Consider the following 20,650-nt stretch of genomic DNA (forward strand, 5'->3'; position numbering starts at 1 on the left):
TGTCCTAGGAAAAGGAATTCAGGCACATATGACCCAAGATCTGCTGCTGTGGGATTTGCACTCTGACCATATTCCTGTATAAATAAATGTCCCATTCCTCACAACTACAAGCATATTGGACATTTTGAGACTCAAGGGAGCGGGTGACACCCAGGTGAGGATTATCCATGAAGTCTAAACTGCTGCCTTGTGCACCATGGCTCAGAGGGGAGGAAGCCGTAGGACATACCCTGTGTGGGAAGAGATTTCCTTGCTGCTGTCACAGCCTTGGTAAAGCTTCCCCTGCTAGACACTTGCCAGGCAGCTGGACCCATGTGCTTCTGAACTTCCTGTGGTCTGGCTAGGCTCTGGCATCATCTGTCTTTGGCCTCCATGGCACACTTCCTGAGCACGAACTCCATCTGCTCCCCTTCACTGAACCTCACTGTCCAGCTGCCAGGACCTGTGCTGACCTCCCAAAACATCCCAGTAGCGCAGGCCCGCTCTTCCCCAGAGCTCCAACTGTGTGTTCACCGTTCACTTCTCCAAGAACGTGTGAGAGTTGAAGCACATAACATGCAGCCTAACAAGAGTTCCAAAACCTGTCTTTTTACATAGCACAAGAACTAACAGATCCAGACAAAACAATAAAATGCTCACACCCCCTTCCCTGCCTCAGTTCCCTCACCACTCTGGACTGTTCTTGGGGCTGAAGTGGGAGTCCCCTAGCATGTCCAGGATCCTCCCCCTTCTCCTCCTGCACAGCCTTGCTTTCTGCTTCTGCCTCTGCTCATCTCCCTCTCTCTTTAAAACAGCTGAGGGGAGTCCTCCTTTCATAAAGATGCAGTCCCCTTTGTCTGGTGCCTCTCCCCCAGTCAGCCCCGGCGGGTGTTCAGAGTGCCTCACCAGCTCATTCAGTTGCATGATTACTACCCACCTGGGTGAGCTGTTTTTCTAGTCTGGCTGCCTTCTTTGTCCAAGGGTGCTTCCATTTGAATAGAAGACTATCAAGGTTAACAACCTGCATTACTAGCCTTGTGTCAGCACCCCTTGGATGGTATCCCTAGATGGGGGTAAAAAGACAGCAGAGAAGGCAGACTAGCCTCACAATCAAAATGGAGTTTGCAGTTTGATAGAGAGATGTACAAAGAGTTCATAATTTCAAACTGGAATTCATAAGTTGTACATAGATTCTCCAAATCATCACAGCTGGTGAATCATTTGGGGTCAGCTGTAAAGCCAGACCCTGATTTGCATGCTCAGGACAGGAGATATTTGTGTAAATTATGTTAATGTTCAAAAATGAAAACCCATGTGGGGCTGCAAACTCGAGGAGAGGTGAGGATGATGCCATGCATTTTAATATGTGTCTGGAAGTTGCAGCATCTAGCGCAGGGCCCAGGAAGCTCAGAGACTGACTTTCATTTGGCAGTGATCCATTTTTCCTGAAATTTGTAACTGCTAGTTTTCCCCATCTGTGCTCATTTTCTAACCAGACCTGCTTCTTCCTCTCTCCTGCCGTTTACCAGTTCCTTCCTGAGCCAGATGTCCTGTTACTGTATCTGCCACATGTTGCATCTTCTTTGTTTGTTTGTTTTTAATGCAAAAAGTTGAATTCTGTCAAAAACGCTCTCTCAATGTGTTTGTTTGTAAAATGTTCAAATTGTGTCCTGCTGTAAATGTCTTATTTCTTTAAAATTCCCTTTGAACGTGGACCTTGGAACGGAGCATGGTAAGCTATTGTCTGTTGTTTCTCATCTAACAGCTTGCCGTGGGAAATATTTTAACATTTGATAGGAAAGGGAGATTAGTATTAAAGCAGGTTCAGTAGATTTTTGGATTAGTGAGGATTAAGATGACTCAGGTACCTGCTGATGGTTTATATTTCAACAGCCATGCATCTGTGTTGAAAAATACATATTCCTTTAATGCCATCTGCCAAAAGGAAATCAAAGGAAAGGAACACTTTTTTAAAAAAATGGTGCTGTCTGGTTATCAAAATGCCCATTCACAGTCACAGGGATACAGAAAATCTGGGTTTAAAATATCTTTGGGGGAGGAAGAGTTTGTGATAACTTTTAAAAGTTCACCTGTAATCTAAGGCTTTTAATGGCAGTAAGTTTGGTCTTGCGCAGAAAGGTGCACGCAGCGGCAGTATGTGCTAACATGGTCTTTTTCACTTCCACAGAAATCTTTTTTTTTTTTTTTTAATTTCAGATTAGCCATTGAAATAATATAAAGACAATAAATGACATGGAACTTTTCTTGTCAGCCAAGGTTTTAAAATACAGACTGTAGATAAGTCTCCATATGGACACACGTGTGCACATGCGCAGAGAGCTTGTCTGCACTACCGAATGTTGCCATGTTTGAACATGAGTCAGCTGACACCAAGCTGATCACAATTCAGTGGTCAGCACAGAGCAGAACCCATTGAGTTCAGCATCATGTCAGCTAATTCAGTTGGTGACAGCTTTGCTCAAACATGGCAAAATGGTTTGCACTGTACACAAGGCCAGAGGCCAGAGTGGGCCAGTGCTCTCATACAGATGCCAGTTAAGAAGCTAATAGGAGTGAGTTGACGCTGGGCTGGGTCAGGTCCTCATCTGCTGTGTTTCAGCTCTGGTGGCGTCTTTACCACACTGGGTGGTCACTTGTCTCTACATAGCTCTTGCTGGGGACTATCTTCACTAACCTCCACTTTTGCATAGCACCCAAGAACTCCTTGCAGCGTCTTCCTAATTCTGTAGCAGCTCTGCAGACACAGCGGCTGGATTCAAATGTAGCCTTTGTTTACGCTCCCCTTGTCTGGCTGCCCGGAATGGCCACGCTTCACTTCTTGGAAAATTGTGTAATTTTAAAACAAACAAACAAAACCGGACAGTTAATTATTCAGCCTGACTTGGGTCTGCTCTGTCCGTGGTGCTGAAAATACAGTCTTGAGCTCTTGTGGTTTGGTTCCTGCGTGGTGCTTGATTAACCTTTATCACAGTGACTGTAAGGAGAGATCCGGGTTGCAGCTTGTCTCTGGTATGCAGAAAGTCAGCGATTCTGACAAGGGGCTGTGCTTCATTGCTCTTAGGTTTGGTCTCTGCATACCAATTCCCTGCCTGGTGGCGCTTGCCCTGAGAAGTGTGTTTACACACTTGCTCTGCCTCTCATTGAGATAATTATTGTTTTTGGTGTCTAATTACTCCTTTACTTTACATAAAACCTAGTGATTTGAAAAGTCTCCTCACTCTGAAAGCGTTGAAATCAAATGGCAGAGTACAGAAGTGCTGACAACAAGGAAGTCAGTGAGTTTTTTTTAATTCTTAATTTAATAATTATCTAATTGCATAAATTAGATCTTAGTCGAATCATTTTGAGTTAATGAATATTGAAATACTATTTACAGACCCAGTTACCTAGGAAATGAGTCAGTTATGCTCTTCTAGCTCATTTTTCTTGCTGTAACCTCTGTTGTGGTGAGGCGAGTCCAGGAGACCCTCTGAGCCATTTCCGAATCAGAGATGGTTAAGGGTTTAGTGGGCAGCTCCTCTGTAGGCAAGCACATGTGACTGTACGGTACCTGCAGCGTGTGTGCACTCTACAGCGTGGTAAGGCTCAGTCAAATGGAGAACAGGTTTCTAGCTGGATACAGCAGAAATCCCCAACTAGTCAATGTTTTAAAGTTAAATGTTTTTCCCCCTAACAAAATGGACATGCAGCAAACCTATAGTGAGGGTAAAACCATGAGCTCTTCTCTGTCCCCCTCAAGATCATTCTCTCTGACCTCATTTTAATGATTTGGTTTATATTTTCATTCTCTTCTGAAGAAACCTCTTTGGTTACAGAAGAGACTTAGCAGCCCTGATTCAGCAAAACATTTCAGCAAGTGCTTAAGGCCCATTGAAGACAACGAGACTTAAGCATGTGCTTAAAATTAAGTATATGCTGTGAAGAATTGGGACCTATATTATTAACCAGTTTTTTTGCATACTGAAAATATTTACTCAGATCTTATGCAGAAGTGTTCCCAGTGCATCCCTGCATATCGATTTTGGGGGGGGGGGGGAGGTAACATTTTCAAATGCACCTAAGACCCGTTTTCAAAAGTGACTTAGGAGCCCAATTAAGGACTAAGACTCCGAACGGCCAGATTTTTAAAGGTATTTATACACCTAAACATTCAGACAGGCACTTTTGAAATTCCCACTAGGTGCCTAACTCCCACGGGAGTCAACCCCCTGGGTGCCTGTCTGCATCTTCAGGCAATGAAATATCTGTTGAAAGTCTGACCGAGTCACTTTTGCAAATGAGATTTTGGCTTCTAGGTCACTTAGGGGCTTTTGAAAATGTCACCCTCTCTAGCCTTTGCCCCAGGTTGGAGATGGCACATTTCAATCCTCTCTTCTCCTTTGAAAATGCCACCCTTAATAGAGCACTGGCCATTAGCGGTTTGTAACAGCCCCTCTTCACAGTAGGCTGAGATTTGTATGGTTTGTGTGATTGCTAGGGCTCCTTTAGGAAAAAGCAACCCTGCTCCCCCAGAGACCTATAGTGCTCCTCTCTGAAGGCCAGGCAAGGGAGATGAAGGCCCACTCTGGTGAGCAAAGGATTAGCAGCACACCAATGTACTTTGTAATTCTGCGTGACTGTCTCTCCCTCTCCTGGCTGTGAAAAGGGGACAAGGGGAGTGGAATCTGTTTCATCCAAACACTTCTTTATCAGTGCATAATTTCCACCCATCCTTGTGCTTAGTATAATTTTTAGAAGTTAAGTAGACAAAGCCATCAGTACAGCATCTTGGCAGCCCTAAATGCTGTCTCGTTCCCAAGCTGCTAATTTTTCTGCTAAGATGCTTTATAAGTGCAAAGCATGATTACAAAGCAATCAGCACTTTGTGCATTTCATGGTCATGGGCAGTGCTTGTTTAAACTTCTCATGCTTACCCATAAACGGTTCTTTCTTCCCACCGTATGGACCAGGATAGCTAGGAAGATGCACTCCAAGTTGAGCTAATGGAAGCATGTGCAATAATAACTTGGCTTGCTGAGGATTCATCATCTTTTGCCTCTTCATGTGGACTGAATTGCAGGGAGGGTTGTTTTTTAACCCTGTTTTCTGTCTCACTGCAACAGTTGCAAACAGGATTCTGAAGCAGAGACAGCTGTTAAACTAGGACTTGGAGTCTGGCCAAAAATTACCTGCCTGTTTTTATTTTCATTCTGTATAATTTGTGTCAATGTGTAGGTGATGGAATAAGGCAATATGTTATAAGGTGATGAAGTGCCCTCTTTTTAAACCTCTCCTCCTAGCATTCCAGAAAACCTTGCTAGAAGGAAAATACTTGAAAACTCTGGTCCCTTTTCACAGCACTCTGACTCCGGTGGAGCAGACCCAATGCTTTCAGTGCTAGTGCCCCCTGAACAAAATACTACTCAATGGGGCAAATCCATTGCTGTTGTAATAGGTCCTAGCTCCATTGAAATCAACCGTGCGCTGAGGGTCTGCCGCAGAGGGAATGAGTGTAGCAGAATCAGGCACACTGCTCGTGGGAGACAAGGTGGGTGAGTTAATAGCTTTTGTTGGATCAGCTTTCAAGCTGCACAGAGCCCTTCCTCGGATCTGGGAAAGGTACGTAGAGCGTCACAGCTAAATACAGATAGTTTAGCATAAGAAGTTAGCACCACAGTTGCCAACTTTCACGTGGAACATAAGCACCCCAACTTTCACAATAAGCCAAAAATCCAACTACCGGTAATCCCATTTCAAAACAAGCCAATCCCTAAGAACCCCATACTCTGTGACTAGATCCCCCGGTGTGCAGTCTGGGACTGGGGTGGGCCCGCTGTGCACCCCCGACTCTCTCATCCTGGCCCCTGCTTGCCGGGAGCCGATCCAAAAAAAAAAAAGCAACAAGCTACAAGCCAACAACCAACTAGCTAAAAGCCAAAAACTAGCCAACAAGCAACTCACAAGCCAATTAAGCCAAAAACAAGCCCAATTTCTGTGGGTTTGTCATGTCTGGTTCTCAGGGACCATTCTGGCCCATTAACACCCTATAGTTATAGGAGAAAAAGGGGCACTCGTGGGGTACAGATTGTTGTAATAAGCCATAAATCCATAAATGTTTTTATTAAGACCGTGATTTTTAGTGTCTAGCAAAGTTATGAATGCAAGTTCCCTGGCTCCTCTTCTGAATGCGTGGTGCAGGTTTCCTTTGAAGATGAAGACTGATAAGTCAGATGCAGAGCGATTGCTTTGTGAAAAGTGAGAGTTAGGTTAGGTGCCATTTGAAAATCTCCCCCATTATGATTAGGTGCTCACAAGCTGTAACAATGAGAATTTGAGGGTGTGTCCAACGCACCACCTGAGCTGAACTTCAGGAATAGGGGAAGATGTTTGTCATAACAGTGAAAATAGCCAGAGTCAGCTTTGTGGTTTTTCATTGCATCCCCAGGATCAATGGGGAAATATTTTATGTCTTTGTTGTCTCTATTGGAAATCAAGCGAGATATTGGTAAAACAAGAAGGCTATCTTCTAAACTGACAGTTTTATTTCTGCAGCTGTTAAAAAAACAAACAAAATAAAAAGGCCATTCTGCAGTGGCTATAAATATTAGACAGGATACTTTGAGGATTTGTGTAAAATAGATTCCCACTTTCTCAGTTCAGGATGGAGTCCTGCTTGTTTGTTCAGAGAGTACTAAACTGGGGTGGATTGCTTTCCCCAGGTGGCTTTTGTTAAATAGAAAAATTACTATGGGATGTTTTTCTCCTCTTAAAGAGGAGCTCAGTTTTGGAAGCAGTAAAACTCGGTGCTGATGTAAAGAGCATCTGTTACAGCCGACAGCAATGTGAATTCTTCTCCGTATCACTTATCCAATGGAATATGGGTATATCATCCTTCAAAAGAAAAACCTGTGAAAATGTTACTTGTCAATCTGTTTGGAAAGGAATTGGCCTTGTGTTTGCATTATCATGCACAGCTGCCTGCTGTATTAATTAGTGAAATGGCAGGATATGGTGCATGAGGGCTCTAAGGTACTGGGGGTTGGGATAGCAGGTTTGCTGATAAATGTCTCCGTAACCTTTAAAGAAAGAAGGAGCAATTGTCACATCTCATTCATACAAGGATGAAAGTTGAATTAGGATCCATGAAGAACAAGAACCCTGGAGGCATGGCTGATGGCTCTGATCTAAAATATGCAGCACAGCAGCTCTTCAAGGTCATTTCAACAATCACTATCTTAACAGCACAACATGGATCCCTGGTTATAGCCCTCAACCTTTGCGTTTTGGATTGTAAGCAGTTCACATTGGGTCATTTTCCAACTCTCTTTTGGTTAGGGCATTTATTTTGCCATGACACAACCTCCGTCCCTTTCCCCCAAAATTGTAGTTATGTGACTTTGAGCTATTAGCCAGGCAATTTCCTTACATTTTTACAAACTTCAGGAACAAAATCACCTAATCACAAATCTGGAAAATAAATTCATAGTGTCTGAACAACTTTTCAAATATTCTTACTGTAAAGGCCCTTCCGATATTATGGCAGGAGTTATGACTTGTTGATGCAGGATTCTGTAGCTATTTTGGTTAGCATGATGAAATACAAACATTAAAATAATACTTTGTTTCCCTGTAGAACTTTTCATCCCAGGATCTGAAAGAACTTCACAAACATTAAAACCTTGCCCAATTAATCCTAAAGTAACTGATACTAAGTGTTTAAAAAAACATGCAGCACATCCCTTCAAAGCAAGTTCAGGCCTAGTGCCCCCAAATGTTTCAAATGAGCTACCTAACGTCTCTCCACCAAGAACTTGTGAAGCTAATGGCCAGTGACAGGTATATTTTCAAAGCACTGCAAAGCTTTAAATATATATGGGAGTGGATGGAATCTGCAAGTGAGCTGCTTATTAGCAGGTAGCTCTTGATATGCTGCATGTTACAATTCTGATAACCTTTTTCAGTTACTTTCCCAATAGTCGGTTTTATCTTGTTACTAAGGGGAAAAGCTAGTGACAACGTGGCCTAGAAAAGCCCATATCTCCACATTTTCTTGAGCCTCCAGGGTTTGCGCAACTGGCAACTTCATTTTTGTGAATTTATTTTCTATTTTTTATGCTAATCTGATGGCTTTCAGGCAGCCAGCTAGTGGAAAGGAAAATATTTTCTCTGCTGACACCAGTGTGTCCAACATCTAAAATATCTTTTGTAAGAGTCCAGGTCTGGTGTTTCGTTGCATGGCTTGGGATAGCTACCAGCTCTTGCCAAAGAAACTGGAAGTCTTGATGGATATCGTTCAAATTTTATATTTTTGTGGGTTGTCAGATCAGCATGAGACAATCAGGCTGTTTCATCTTAATTTCTAGACATCTATGACATTTCGAGCTATCATGCCGAGTGAGGGAGGGCATGTGTCTTTAGGTTATCTTCTGCTCCCTGAATCATTTGGCAATAAGGAGCATCCTCTTAACAGCCCCCAGTAGTGCCACTAAGCTAAGGTGCCATCAGGGCTTTTGTTGCAACCTTCTCTTTCCAAAGTCTATAGCTTGGCTGCCTTTTAAGATTGTTCTGAGTCTTAGCAGAGATGACAGGTTGGAAACAGTCTTATTGAACCAACTTGGGAGATGATTTGATTGCGGAGGGTGGCCAAGAGAGCAAACAGAATTTCAGTGTTTTCTGCTTCAGTAAAAAGCAGCCACTTACCCTGCGAATGGAGGGTTCCCTTCTGGTGTTCTCAGCCTTTGTTCCCTAAGATGCTTTGCATCATGGGACCCGTAGAATCGATTTCTCTCTGCTGAGAGGAATTTTGGGAGGGAAGAGTGTGAGGATATCAGAACGGAGGCTGGAAATTGGTCTGTGGGGGTGGAGAAATTACCCAGTTTATCTGTATAAAGAGCATCTAACTGGCCACCTGCCTATCACTCTGATTACTTGGTTCGTACATTTGTAACTCTTCCCCTCACTCAGTGTTTGTCCTAGACACTGTGCTTCTCAGTGTAGGGCCTGCATTTCCCCTGTCTCATTTGATGCCCCCCCCCCACAATATAAATGATGAGAATTGCAGTGAACTAGATCTACACTTTGGATTGCTTAATATCTTTGTAACTCACATAACTTCTTTGTCTGCCTTGATCTTGAAAGACTCAGGCATTTTTATGGATAATACCGTGTTGTTCAAAGACCAGCTTCTAACTGCTGCTAAACTGAGGCCTGGTCTACACTTTAAAAATTAGATTGCTCTGGCTCCCTTGCTCAGGGCTATGAAAAATATCACGCCGTGAGTACCGTAGTTAGGTTGACTTAACCCACGGTGTGGATGTGGCTCGGTCGATGGAAGAATTCTTCTGTTGGCCTAGTTTCCGCCTCTCAAAGAGGAGGATTAACTACCTGGCAGAAAAATCCCTTCCTTCTGTGTAGGAAGGATCCACACAACAGCACTACAGCCCTACTGCTGTAGAGGCTATCGTAGACTTGGCCTCAGCTATTTAAGAACCAACCGTTCCTCTTGTTTTGCCACTGACTAACTCATCGTTTCCATAGTGAAAATGAGGTGACTTGTCCCGCCCAAGTGCTAAAAGGTTAACACGTCTGGTCGAAATACAGAACTAGGAGTGCTGCTAGCCAGATATTTCAGGGAGGCGTGGTCCTGTGACGGAGGGGGGAAGGTTACTTGCCTTTCATCTGGCTAGAATACCAGGGGGAAAAGAGACAGGAAAAATCTTGAGGGGTCTGAGCACATTTGGGCCCTAATTCAGAAAATCACTTAAGCACATGATCTCAGTCTCTAAGTATCTATACTGGGGAAGAACTTTTCTGATCATGGGCAGCTGTTTAATCTAGCAGAAGAGGGCGTAATGAAATCCATTGGGTGGAAGCTGAAGATGGACAAAGTCAGGCTAGAAATAAGGTGTAAACTTTTACATTGAAGGTAACTAACCATTGAAAAAAAACTTACCTAGAGCTATGGTGGGTTCTCCATCACTTGAAGCCTTTACATCAGGACTGGCTGTCTTTCTAAAACAAGCAGCAAAGAGTCCTGTGGCACCTTACAGACTAACAGACGTATTGGAGCATGAGCTTTCGTGGGTGAATACCCACTTCGTCAGATGCTCATGCTCCAAAACGTCTGTTAGTTTATAAGGTGCCAGAGGAGACTCTGCTGCTTTTACAGATCCAGACTAACACGGCTCCCCCTCTGATACTTTCTAAAACAAATATGCTCTAGTTCAGACCTAAATTATAGGCTTCGTGCAGAAATGGGTGGGTGAAGTTCTGTGGCCGTGTTTGTGAAGGAGATCAGATTAGATAATCATAATGGTCCGTTCTGGTTTTAAAATCTATGAATCAGATGCTTCAGTGCTTTGCTGAATAGGATGAGCTTAAACTCATTTTTAAGTTTAAGCAGGGGCTTAAGTGATTGGCTGAACTGAGACACTGATCTGCCCAATGGGAAAGGGCTACGTTATGGCTGAGGAATACATTCTGAAGATGAGCAAACAGGCTTTGCATGGCTGTGGCTAGTATTTAACATCGTCTTATGTGGCTAGCATTTAACGTTATTCACTGAACTGTCCAGTGGTTTGAGGAATAATTGTGGCTGACCTGGTGGCTGTAAGAACATAAAATATGCCAAGGAGGCTATGCATTAGCGAGCGGGCTGATGTTAGCATTGTCTTTTTTTTAACCTCATCAGTGAACAAAAGTGGAGAATTTTGAACAGTTCACAGGTATCGGCTTTGCTGTTTAATATTTTTAGACCGACATTACATTTATTGAAAATGCAAATCTGTTTTTTCAGCAAATGATAGTTCATTTGGGGAAGTCCCAGCATGTAAAGCATATGTGCTCTTTTGAGGTGTGTATTAGGGAGGAGAGATAAGGAGGCAGATAGGTCCTGGCTCCTGCATCTCCAGTGCCAGAGGGAGTAGAGCCAGGAGTGTCGTACGTGTGTGGTAGTTTTGATAAGAAATACAGCTCACTAACCATTAAAGTAAAGCCATGAATTCCAGTTCACATAGGGTATGATATGCATGTGGTAGGTATAGTCAAGCAGTCTGTAACTGCGTCACTTCCTAATAATAGACCAATGATAAGTCTTCTGAGCTTCTGTTATAACCTAGTAGCCATCTAACAGTTCTCTGTAGCAGTATCCAAGGTTACAGGAGTTCTTTACATACTTCCTTTTACATTCAAAGTGAAGTGAAGCACTTGACAGGTTTCTCTCACTTCCATCCCTTTGTTCCATACAGAAAATGTAAAACCCCTGTGGTCGAATTCTCAGCTGGTGTCAGTTGACATCAAATGAGGTTCTGGCCCCTGGAATTACTATTCAGAGGACCATCATGCTGGCTATTTTATAGTGTCACCTCCAGTGAACCTATCAGGAAGGTATAGCAGTGGCGCATTTCTGCACAATATGAGAAACCTGGAACCTCTTAGGTTCTAATCCTGGCTCTGACACTGACTCCCTTGTGGCCTTGGATAGGTCTCTTATCCTCTCTGACTCACTCTCCATTTCACAAATGGGGAAACTATCCTTATTTCTCTGCCTCATGCACCATGGGGAGCAGGGGGATTACGGAGAATGCAGAGCGTTTGGAAGAGGACCAGTCCTGTGGAAACACCAGGGAGCACTTAACAAATGCAAACTTTTTAAAGGAAAGTGAAGGTGAAGCTGTGTGTGTGTAGCTCAGTTTATGGTGGTGTCTAGTGGCCAGCCCAGGACAGCCCACCCGGGGAACACAGCCCCTTTGTCAGACATGGCACATACTTTGAGCGCTGGAGGGGATGGGCTGGGTTTAGTTGTTAACCCTGTTCCCTTTCCTTTCATGGTCTTTCCTCCCCTTGGTAACACACCTGCTTGCATGGGCTCTCAGGAGTCGTGGCATCTGGGGAGGCAGGATGAGGAAGTACTTAGCGCCTAGTGAGCCAAGAGCGCTGGAGATGAATAGTGTCATATTTACTAAGCCCCCTCCTCTCGCTCCCTCCCGCCATGTGAATATTATCCCTATTTCACAGGTAAGGAAGCAGAGTCAGAGTATCATTTTTCTGAGGTCACACAAGGGGTCAGTGTAACAACCAGGATTAACACTTGTGACTCCCTGACTCCCAGCCCTGGGCTGGGACCACTAGACCAAGCCCCCCTAGGATGCCTGCTCATGTGACAACGCCCAGGAGCTGTTTGTTGTCCTGGAGAAAGGAGGAGCCTTTGCACCCCAGCGTGGGGAGTGGTTGCACTTCTCTCAGGGTGACCCTTCCCCATTCTCCTAGAGGAGGCCTGAAATACTTTTAGAAGCTACCTCTTTTGGCAGCTGTATTATAAAGGGGACCTTCTCCCCATCCCTCCAGATCAATTCAATGGAGCAGTTTCCCTGTGGGTCATAAGGCAGCACACCTTTCCCTCGTGCTATGCATGTTCCAAAGCAGTTCTCGCTAAGAGATGCACACTTGCAGGACCTGCACCGTTTCCCAGACCTCCATGCAGGAGCGAGTGGTGCAGTGTGGGATGCAAGGACTGTTCCGCCAGTGATCTCCTTGCATGCGGTGCTGACACAGGTTGGTTTTGCTGGAAGAAAGTCTAATCCAAGCAGCATTTGGCATGTGTGTGGGAGCATGAGGTGTCTGACAGGTGTGCTGGGGGGGACAATACTGTAAATCTCTCCAGTGGCACAACGGCCTTGTCCGTGTGAGGCATTCAGCCCGTAGCGGTTACCTAGTCTGAGAGCTGCGGAAGCTGAGGTGTCGCTGCTTAAACGTGGACAAGTGGAACTATCTAAACTGTTGGTTCATGACAAAACCTTCTAGTTCCCAGGCGATGGAGGGGAAGGATGAGGTGTGTATTGGTATAAGATAACGGAAGCTGCCTAGTGCTAAGCAGCAGCGCTCAAACAGGTACAGTATGACTGCATGCGACTGGGAAAAGCTCAGCAAGTAATTGCACTGCCATCTCATTCCGCTCCTGCAATTACTAGCCATGCTACAGCCTGATAGTTTATCAGTCTCTGGCTACTCCATGAGAAAACATAGCCTTGCAATTAACAAAACTCATAAGTATTTTGCATCTTCTTTTCTTTTCTCTCATTTTCCTCATTGAAATAATCTGCTCTGCAAGGTGTGAATGGGAGGGGATTGCTGCAGACCGCATCCAGTTTGTTTTGTTTTCTCCACCCACCACGAGTTCTTTTTTTCCCTCTCATAGTGTGGACGGAATGCGGAAAACTTCGACCGATTTTTCACTCGCCATCCACCCGTCTTAACTCCACCTGACCAGGAAGTCATCAGGAACATTGACCAATCAGAATTCGAAGGATTTTCCTTTGTTAACTCTGAATTTTTAAAACCTGAAGTCAAGAGCTAAGTAGCTATGTAGATCTCATTCCTGCATCTTTATCACCCAGTCCCAACGGCTGTTGTGGTGACATTCTTCATTGCAAAAGTTGCATTCATGGTTTTTCTTTTGTAACGATACTAGAGTGACCATGTTTCAAAGCCAGAAGTGTCTTCACATAATTTGGGACCTCTCTGAATGACAACTGTTGTGTGAAAAGTACTGCAATTTAATTATGTTTTAATCAAATTTTACTCCTAGCTAATGATATCAGTACATTGACCGACAGATCATTAAATGAGTGTCTAACAGCTCTCCAATTACAGGCCATGACAATTGGGAGAAATCGAAGTATTTGCCTTACTTTCCTGTTCTTTCACTTATCTAGCCCTTTAATGTAATCACGTGAAAATAGCTGCTGTCATTTCAGTCTGTTAGTGGCAAAGCAAGTGGTTTTCATTAAAATTTTACCTGGGAATTAAGTGTGGAACACTGAACTTTGCAGGCTTCTAATTAATCTTGAGCCCCCCCCCCCCAATCCCTCCCCCACAAAAAGGCAAATAGTTTCTCAAGAGATTGGACATGGGACTTATTTTCTGACATGCAACCCTGGGTCCTTGTTTATTTAAAAACACTGCAAAATCTCTTGCCTTTTTTTTTTTTAAATTTTCATCAGTCACAGCACTCCCTGATAGCAGTAATAAATAACTGGGGGAACCAAATCTATTGTTCACACAGATTTCTCCTGATTGTGCAGTTTCTTAGTAGCCTTTTTTTTATTAAAAGAAAGTGTATCATCCAGCTACAAAAGGAAAGTTTGAAAGAACCCTTGTAAATGCTTTCAAATCTATGGTCACCCTAGTAAACACCATACATGACATGGTTTTTACATTATTTCATATCAAACCTTTTTTTTCTTTGGGTTTTTTTCAAATGCCAAAATGATTAATTCAGTTTGTTACATGCGCTTTAAATGTGTCAAAAATGGTATTAATGAAAATGAGCTGATATTTAAAGTCTAGCAGTATTGTGAAATCTGATGAAGCCTGTAAAGAATTTTGTTTTCACTAATATTCCTACCTTAAAGAATGTTGCTGGATATTTAAATAGTCTAAGTTTGTGTTCCTAGAATCCGAAAAAAGGAGGGGAAAAAAAAAAGCTTCAGGAAAGATGTTTCTCGTGAAACAATGACAATCGTATCACTTCCTTTTGTACCATTCTGCCAGATGTTTGTGGGCTGTCACTTTGAATCAAGCTGCTTTGAGCTGTAATGTGCCAATCTTTTTCCAATACTGATTATAAAATAAAAAATAAGAAACAATATGTCAAAAAAAAACCCTGCATTTATTTGTGAACGATGAATTTCAACACAGTCCTGCACTCTGAGATGCCAGAAACCATGAGACTGAGTCTCAGTCGGGATGGAGTGGCTTTGGGAATCAGAATGTTACATGCACATCATCTCTGATTGCTGACCGTGTTTGAGTCCAACCTGGGATACCCCCAAGTTTCCAGGTCTGCTGTAAGGCGACAGCAGGCAGTAGCCCACATCACAATACCGTCTCCTCCACTTTTGTACCACCCCCAGTGTCACTGCCCAGGGTGTGGCCATAGGTCTGAGCTGAATTACCCCTTTCACTCCTGTAGAGTGTGTCCTTCAAGACAATGCGTGAAGCTATCAACTGGCATCCTTTGGTGGCACCACCATCAATCTCTGCAGTATGGATAGAACAATGCCCGTCCTCCCACCCCTCATTAGAGCAGCCACACTGGGTCAGACCAAAGGTCCATCCAGCCCAGTGTCCTGTCTGCTGACAGTGGCCAGTGCCAGGTACCCCGGAGGGAGTGAACAGAACAGGGAATCATCAAGTGATCCATCCCCTGTCGCCCATTCCCAGCTTCTGATAAACAGAGGCTAGGGACCCCATTCCTGCCCATCCTGGCTAATAGCCATTGATGGACCCATCCTCCATGAATTTATCTAGTTCTTTTTTGAACCCTGTTATAGTCTTGGCCTTCACAACATCCTCTGGCAAAAAGTTCCACAGGTTGACTGTGCGTTGTGTGAAGAAATACTTCCTTTGTTTGTTTTAAACCTGCTGCCTACTAATTTCGTTTGGTGACCCCTTAGTTCTTATGAGAAGGAGTAAAATCCAAGATATCAACTGCTGATTGAAGAGGGGGGCTTTCGTGTTCTGAAATCCAGGTACAATTCATTCTTTCTCTAGTGAGAGCTCAAGAAACCCTTGACACCCTCTGGGTTAGCGCTTTAAATGACTTTAACAGTAAGTAATGATTACAGGATGAGGCTTTGAAGCTTCCAGAAATTTTAAGCGAAACTATCTCTATCAGACAGTGCATGGTGAGCCGGTGACTCATTACTGCATGTGTGAACTCTCAAGGGAGCCCTTGTTCAAAGCAATTGGTAGGTTTTTAGCTAAAGAGAGATCACAGGCATCTGCTAATCTCATTCTCCCAAATGCATACAAACTTCCTTTGCTTCCTCTGGAATTCCGCTTCTGCTGCATTATAGGAGCGTTTGAGCTCTGTAGGATTATTCTCAGGGTGCCAAATAAAGTACCAAATGCAGCAGGGGCTACCTGCTAGCCTCCTTCCTCTGTTCCAGCCCACATCACAGGGGATGCTGCTCAGTGTGGAACTCTTCCAGGCTATAAGCAAGGGGCATGGACAGGCGCTGGAAATGACTGCTGAAGAAATTGTGCCTGCCCCTCTAATATTAAGGGAGACGCAGTGGGGGGAGTGATTTTCTTTTAGGAGGCAGTTGCCCATGTATAAACAGGCCTCTGTGCAAGACTCTGCATGTGGAATGCACGGTCCCAGCAGCAGCGGAGTACAGAAACAGCCTGGGCATTAGAAATTCACATTTGAATACACACAGGAGGCTAAATAGGCCCCTCCTTCACCAGAATTCAAAGTGAAGCTGGACAGATTTGCATCTGACAGCTCCCGCTTCACCCTTGAGATGTGCAGCGTCTCCTACACACATTCAGAAATGCAAAAAACCTGCAACCCAGCACATCTCGCAGAGGTCGAGGCAGGATTCGGTCCGCCTTGCTCTGGCTAGCCAAGTTTTACGCATCCCAAGCAATGGGGCTCCCTGCCCTCCCTTAGCCAGGTGATTCCACAGCCTTCTGCATCCCACTGTCAGGAAGCTTTTCCCAAGACAGCCTCAATTTCCCTTTCCTAATTCATTCCAGTACCTCCCACTTGTACGCCCCTGTATCTCTCTCCCTGCTCCCTCCACAAACAAGTAACTTCCTTCCTCGGCAGAGGCCTAACTATCATGTGCGTGCGCACACACATCTTGAGAGAGAAATTCACAGTGAGAAGAAAGAAGTTATAATAGTTTTGCTCATCACTAAAGCAGAAACCACTTTGCTGCTCTCACCAGCTGAGGCTTCTCTCTATGGATTTCTCTCCCAAGCCAGTGGAAAAGTGCAAGGGGTGAAGGGGAAGCTGCCGTAAAATATCTAGCTGGTGAGATCCGTACAGGAGAGACGGCTCCAAAGGGATGGAGAGAGACAGTTGTGCTCCAGCTTTACCACCAGTTCTCTGCTATCAAGCGACCAACATTCCTGACCCCCTTGAATGGGCACTTGTGGCAGGTGTCGCTGTGTCTTTTGCCTACACATGCCGTTGTTTCTCTTTACGGATCTCCCTCCAAGCTGTGCTTTCAGCAAGCACCATCCCTTGTCTGATAGAACGACAGCCTGGGAGGGCCCCTGTGCGTCTTCCCATATGGCCTTTTGGAACCTGTCAGTAACCTCGCTGCTCCCAGCCCTTCTCTCTGCACGTGGAGATCTAAGACAGCAGAGCTGGGCCAGTCTGAGCAGTTACTAGAGTTGCCAATTGTGATTGGATGTATTCCTGGATTAATCTTTAATTCCTGGAGACTCCAGGACAACCCTGGAGGGTTGGCATCCCTAGCAGTTACCCCCATTGGACCCTTTCACCTTCCCAGTTTCACAGGCGAGGAGTGAGGGTCTGGCCCCTTGGGCCACCTGCCCCCTTGCTCATCAAGTGGAAGTGGAGCCCGGCTCATCAGCACGAGAGGAACAGGGTCCTTCTGGCCATGCCCTGGGGTGGGGTGGGTAACACCCCGCTCGGCTCCCTGGTGCAACTGCATTCACGTCTCCTCTTTGTCAGACTGACTCCCTGCATCTCAAACTGGCCCCTCCTTCTCCGTCTCCCCCCCCACCCCGTTATCCATGCCCTGCACCCCTCCCCCTCACCTTTTCTGGGCAGGGGTGGGGGTGAGGTGAGGAGGGAAGCAATTACCCCCAGCCTCCCGCTTCTCTCAGCTCCCAGCTGACCAATGTTAGTGAGCCAGACTCTGGGCTGTGGGGGCTGACACAGGTCAGTGAGACAGGGCATCTGGTCACTTCAAGGGTGGGGGAGGGACGGGGCATCTGCTTGCTTTGAGTGGCAACCAAGCGCACGGTCACTGTCTTCGCCGTGAGAGCCCGGATTTCTTGCCTCTCTCTCCAGCTTCCCTCACCCACAAGCCCCACTGGCCCCTCACTCCATGCCACATTCGCCCCTTGGCTCCCCTCCCTCCCTCCTCTTTGCGGCTTTTAACCTCATCTCGTTCTCCCCCAGGCCTGTGAGTGCGGCGGCTGCTGTCTCCCCTTGAGACGGTCTAGGCCTCCCTGGGGCAACCCAGCTGCAGGGAGCCGCGTGTTGTACAGAGCCTGGTCAGTTGGAGGGAACGCCCCATGGACAGGCTGGTCTCTTCCGGCCAGCCGGCTGCTGCGCCCTTGGTGACATCGCGCGCTGAACACTTCCTTGTCGCAGGCTGAGGTGACCAACAGAGCCGCCTCCTAAGCCAGCCGCATCACAGTCGCCGGCATTGTCGGCGATTAATATCCTAGGAGAAAACGGTGCCTTCCCAATAAGGGACTAGCGGGATGTGTCCGTGCCGACCTGAAGTAAAAGAGGTGGCTGAGTTCAGGCACAGGGCCCACTGAGGGGCAGGCGTTTTCCACAAAACCCTGGCCCCCACCCACTCTGACCAGGGAGATTGCTCTGGGCTGACTCACTTGCAAGTGGCTGGGGAGTGTGATTGTGATGTGGTGCTCCTGTCCTAAGCAGCAGCAAGAGGCTTCCTCTGGAAACGCAGCAACCCGCTGCTCTCTGAGAAGGGATTGCAGGGGAGGGCTGGTGTCTGGTTCCCATGCTGGCCAGGGGCCTCCTTTACACCTCATCGCCTCTGAGCCCAGCAGAACTAAAGTGTGTTGCCAAGATGCAATATAAAGCCTTCCTGATACTTCATCAGTAAAGACAATCTGAAGGTGAATGGCCATGCCTGGCTGAGAGCGGAGCCTTCAGGGTACAGCCAGGTCAGTGCGTTTTCATTCAGGCCAGGTAGCTGTCGGAGCGTGAGCTATTCAGTCACAAAGTGACACGGCTTCTCCAATGTGTGAATGAGGTTCTGCTTCCCCAGCCATGGAATTGCGGCCCCCAAGGAGCACCGTGCAAAGCAATGGCTACCCCTTTGGCACTGGCTGACAGGATAATAAACCGGAGCTGCAGAAAAGGCGGTGTGTTAGAACGGAGAGCGTGGGCACTGCAGACGTCTATTAAAACAGGGAGACCCCGTCTAAAACAGGACTTCAGAAGGCCAGTTCTCGGCTTTCAAAAATACAAAGTGACCGACAGGATCCACGAGACGCACAGTTACCTGCAATGACACCTGCTTCCACCCAGAGTCCTCTGGGTGCTGCTAAACTAACTCTCACAGCCTAGCACAGCAGTGAAGGGAGCCCATTGAATTAGGGGGGAAACAAAGGGTATGTCTCTCTCCAGCAGTGCCTCCCAATCCCCAATATGCATCGCCCAGGCTCCTGCCACTTCAGACCTAGCTTGTATCCCAGCCCCCGCACTCTGCACTGCAATGGGTCTATGCTGGACCCCCCTTCTGCTGTGCAGGCTCCTGTTCCTATGGGAGCTTGCAACCACACCGGGCTGAGGTTTGCAGTAGCAGCCCAGTGTCTGTCTGAAGGGGAGGTAGTGCACCCTGGGTAACACACACATCCCCGCGTAAACTGATAGGATGGCCCGGGACAGCTTGAAATCAGGGCCCTGAACTAAAGTTGGAACTTACTGCTAGGATCTAGCACTTACTGATCCTCTTTGCTTAGACACCATGTGATGAGCACCTTACAAACACCCGGGTGAGCTCTGTGAATGATTAAATGCCCCCATTCCCTTGATCACATACTTTTATACTGATGAAAAGTGCTATGTAAGACCTAAATATTATTACTCTATTGCATGGAATAGCTGTGGTAGGTCACCTGCCTGCATCCTGTTTCAGTCATCACATAGAATTCTCGTAGGTTTCCTCAGCATCGGAACTATGCTGTTATTTACACACTGCAACATCTGCCATCTTTAGTAACTATACAAGTTCCCCGCTGGATATTTCTTTACTGATGAGGTATTTCTGGTGCTTCTATTGTGTTTTTGCTGCTACCGGGTTCATACACTAGCCAAGCTTTCTTAATGCATTACAGCCAGCATGTATCTTAGTTTACACAGGCAAGATCTATGACATAAATGAGTATCAAAAACTGCATAGATCTTTTTGTGTAACGAATTGGGTCTTGCATGCTAATAGAATGTCAGCCTAACTGAGACGATAATTCTTTTTGCTTTGGTCTAATTGTACAGTCTATATTTCTGTGAAGATCTGGATTTAGAAAAGGTTGCATCTATGTAATTTTATTTTTACACCAGGTTTTTGGACCCACTGTATATTTTATATGTGACCCTGGAGAAAATCATATACTCATCTCAAATTAAATAGATAACACAATATGGAAATCAAGATGATACAGCAGCTCAACTAAAAATGTCAGACTACTAACAGAAAAAGGGGGGAATTATCTGCTACCACCAAACTTTTATGGCTGATGAGTTTTGTGTGTATGCTGAAATCATAGTAAATTGTTTACTTCCAATACTGTGGCTTGTTGCTTTCTCCGGGACACTCTTACTGTAGATAACAAATCAGTGTTTCCAGTGAAAGTTTTGCATGTTGAGAAACTGTTCTGTTAGTTTTCTTTTTTAAAGCTGCCGGATTGGTGGGTGAGGGGAGAATTCTCCAGTTGTGAATGTCATGTCCCTTCTGTACCGTACTGTGCTGTCATCATGTCACTACAACTTTTGCTGGGTATTTTGAAGTGTTAGATAAACGCTTTCCTGTTTTTGCACACTGTACCCAATTGCATTGATGTGTATAAAGGCTACTGCTGAGTATTTGAATGTAGTGTACCTAATCTAATGTGTAATTTTCTTTTAAAAAAAAATAATTTAAGAATATAT

General features: G+C 45.4%; 1 protein-coding gene across 3 annotated transcripts in view; it reads left to right on the forward strand.

The window, feature by feature from the left end:
* PRKCB (protein kinase C beta) overlaps nt 1-20,650 on the forward strand; it is a 244,127-nt gene that overhangs the window by 217,419 nt on the left and 6,058 nt on the right. For 2 of the 3 annotated variants that reach the window (XM_039490075.1, XM_039490077.1), the window contains one exon: nt 13,175-15,072. The exons of the other annotated variant lie outside the window; for it this stretch is intronic. In XM_039490075.1, coding sequence (XP_039346009.1) covers nt 13,175-13,333 — 159 coding nt within the window. In that variant the 3' untranslated portion in view covers nt 13,334-15,072. Of the gene's footprint in view, nt 1-13,174; nt 15,073-20,650 lie in introns of those variants that run through there. 3 annotated transcript variants of the gene reach the window in all.

This window comes from Mauremys reevesii, linkage group 10, assembly GCF_016161935.1.
Source record: "Mauremys reevesii isolate NIE-2019 linkage group 10, ASM1616193v1, whole genome shotgun sequence".
Lineage (NCBI taxonomy): Eukaryota > Metazoa > Chordata > Testudines > Geoemydidae > Mauremys > Mauremys reevesii.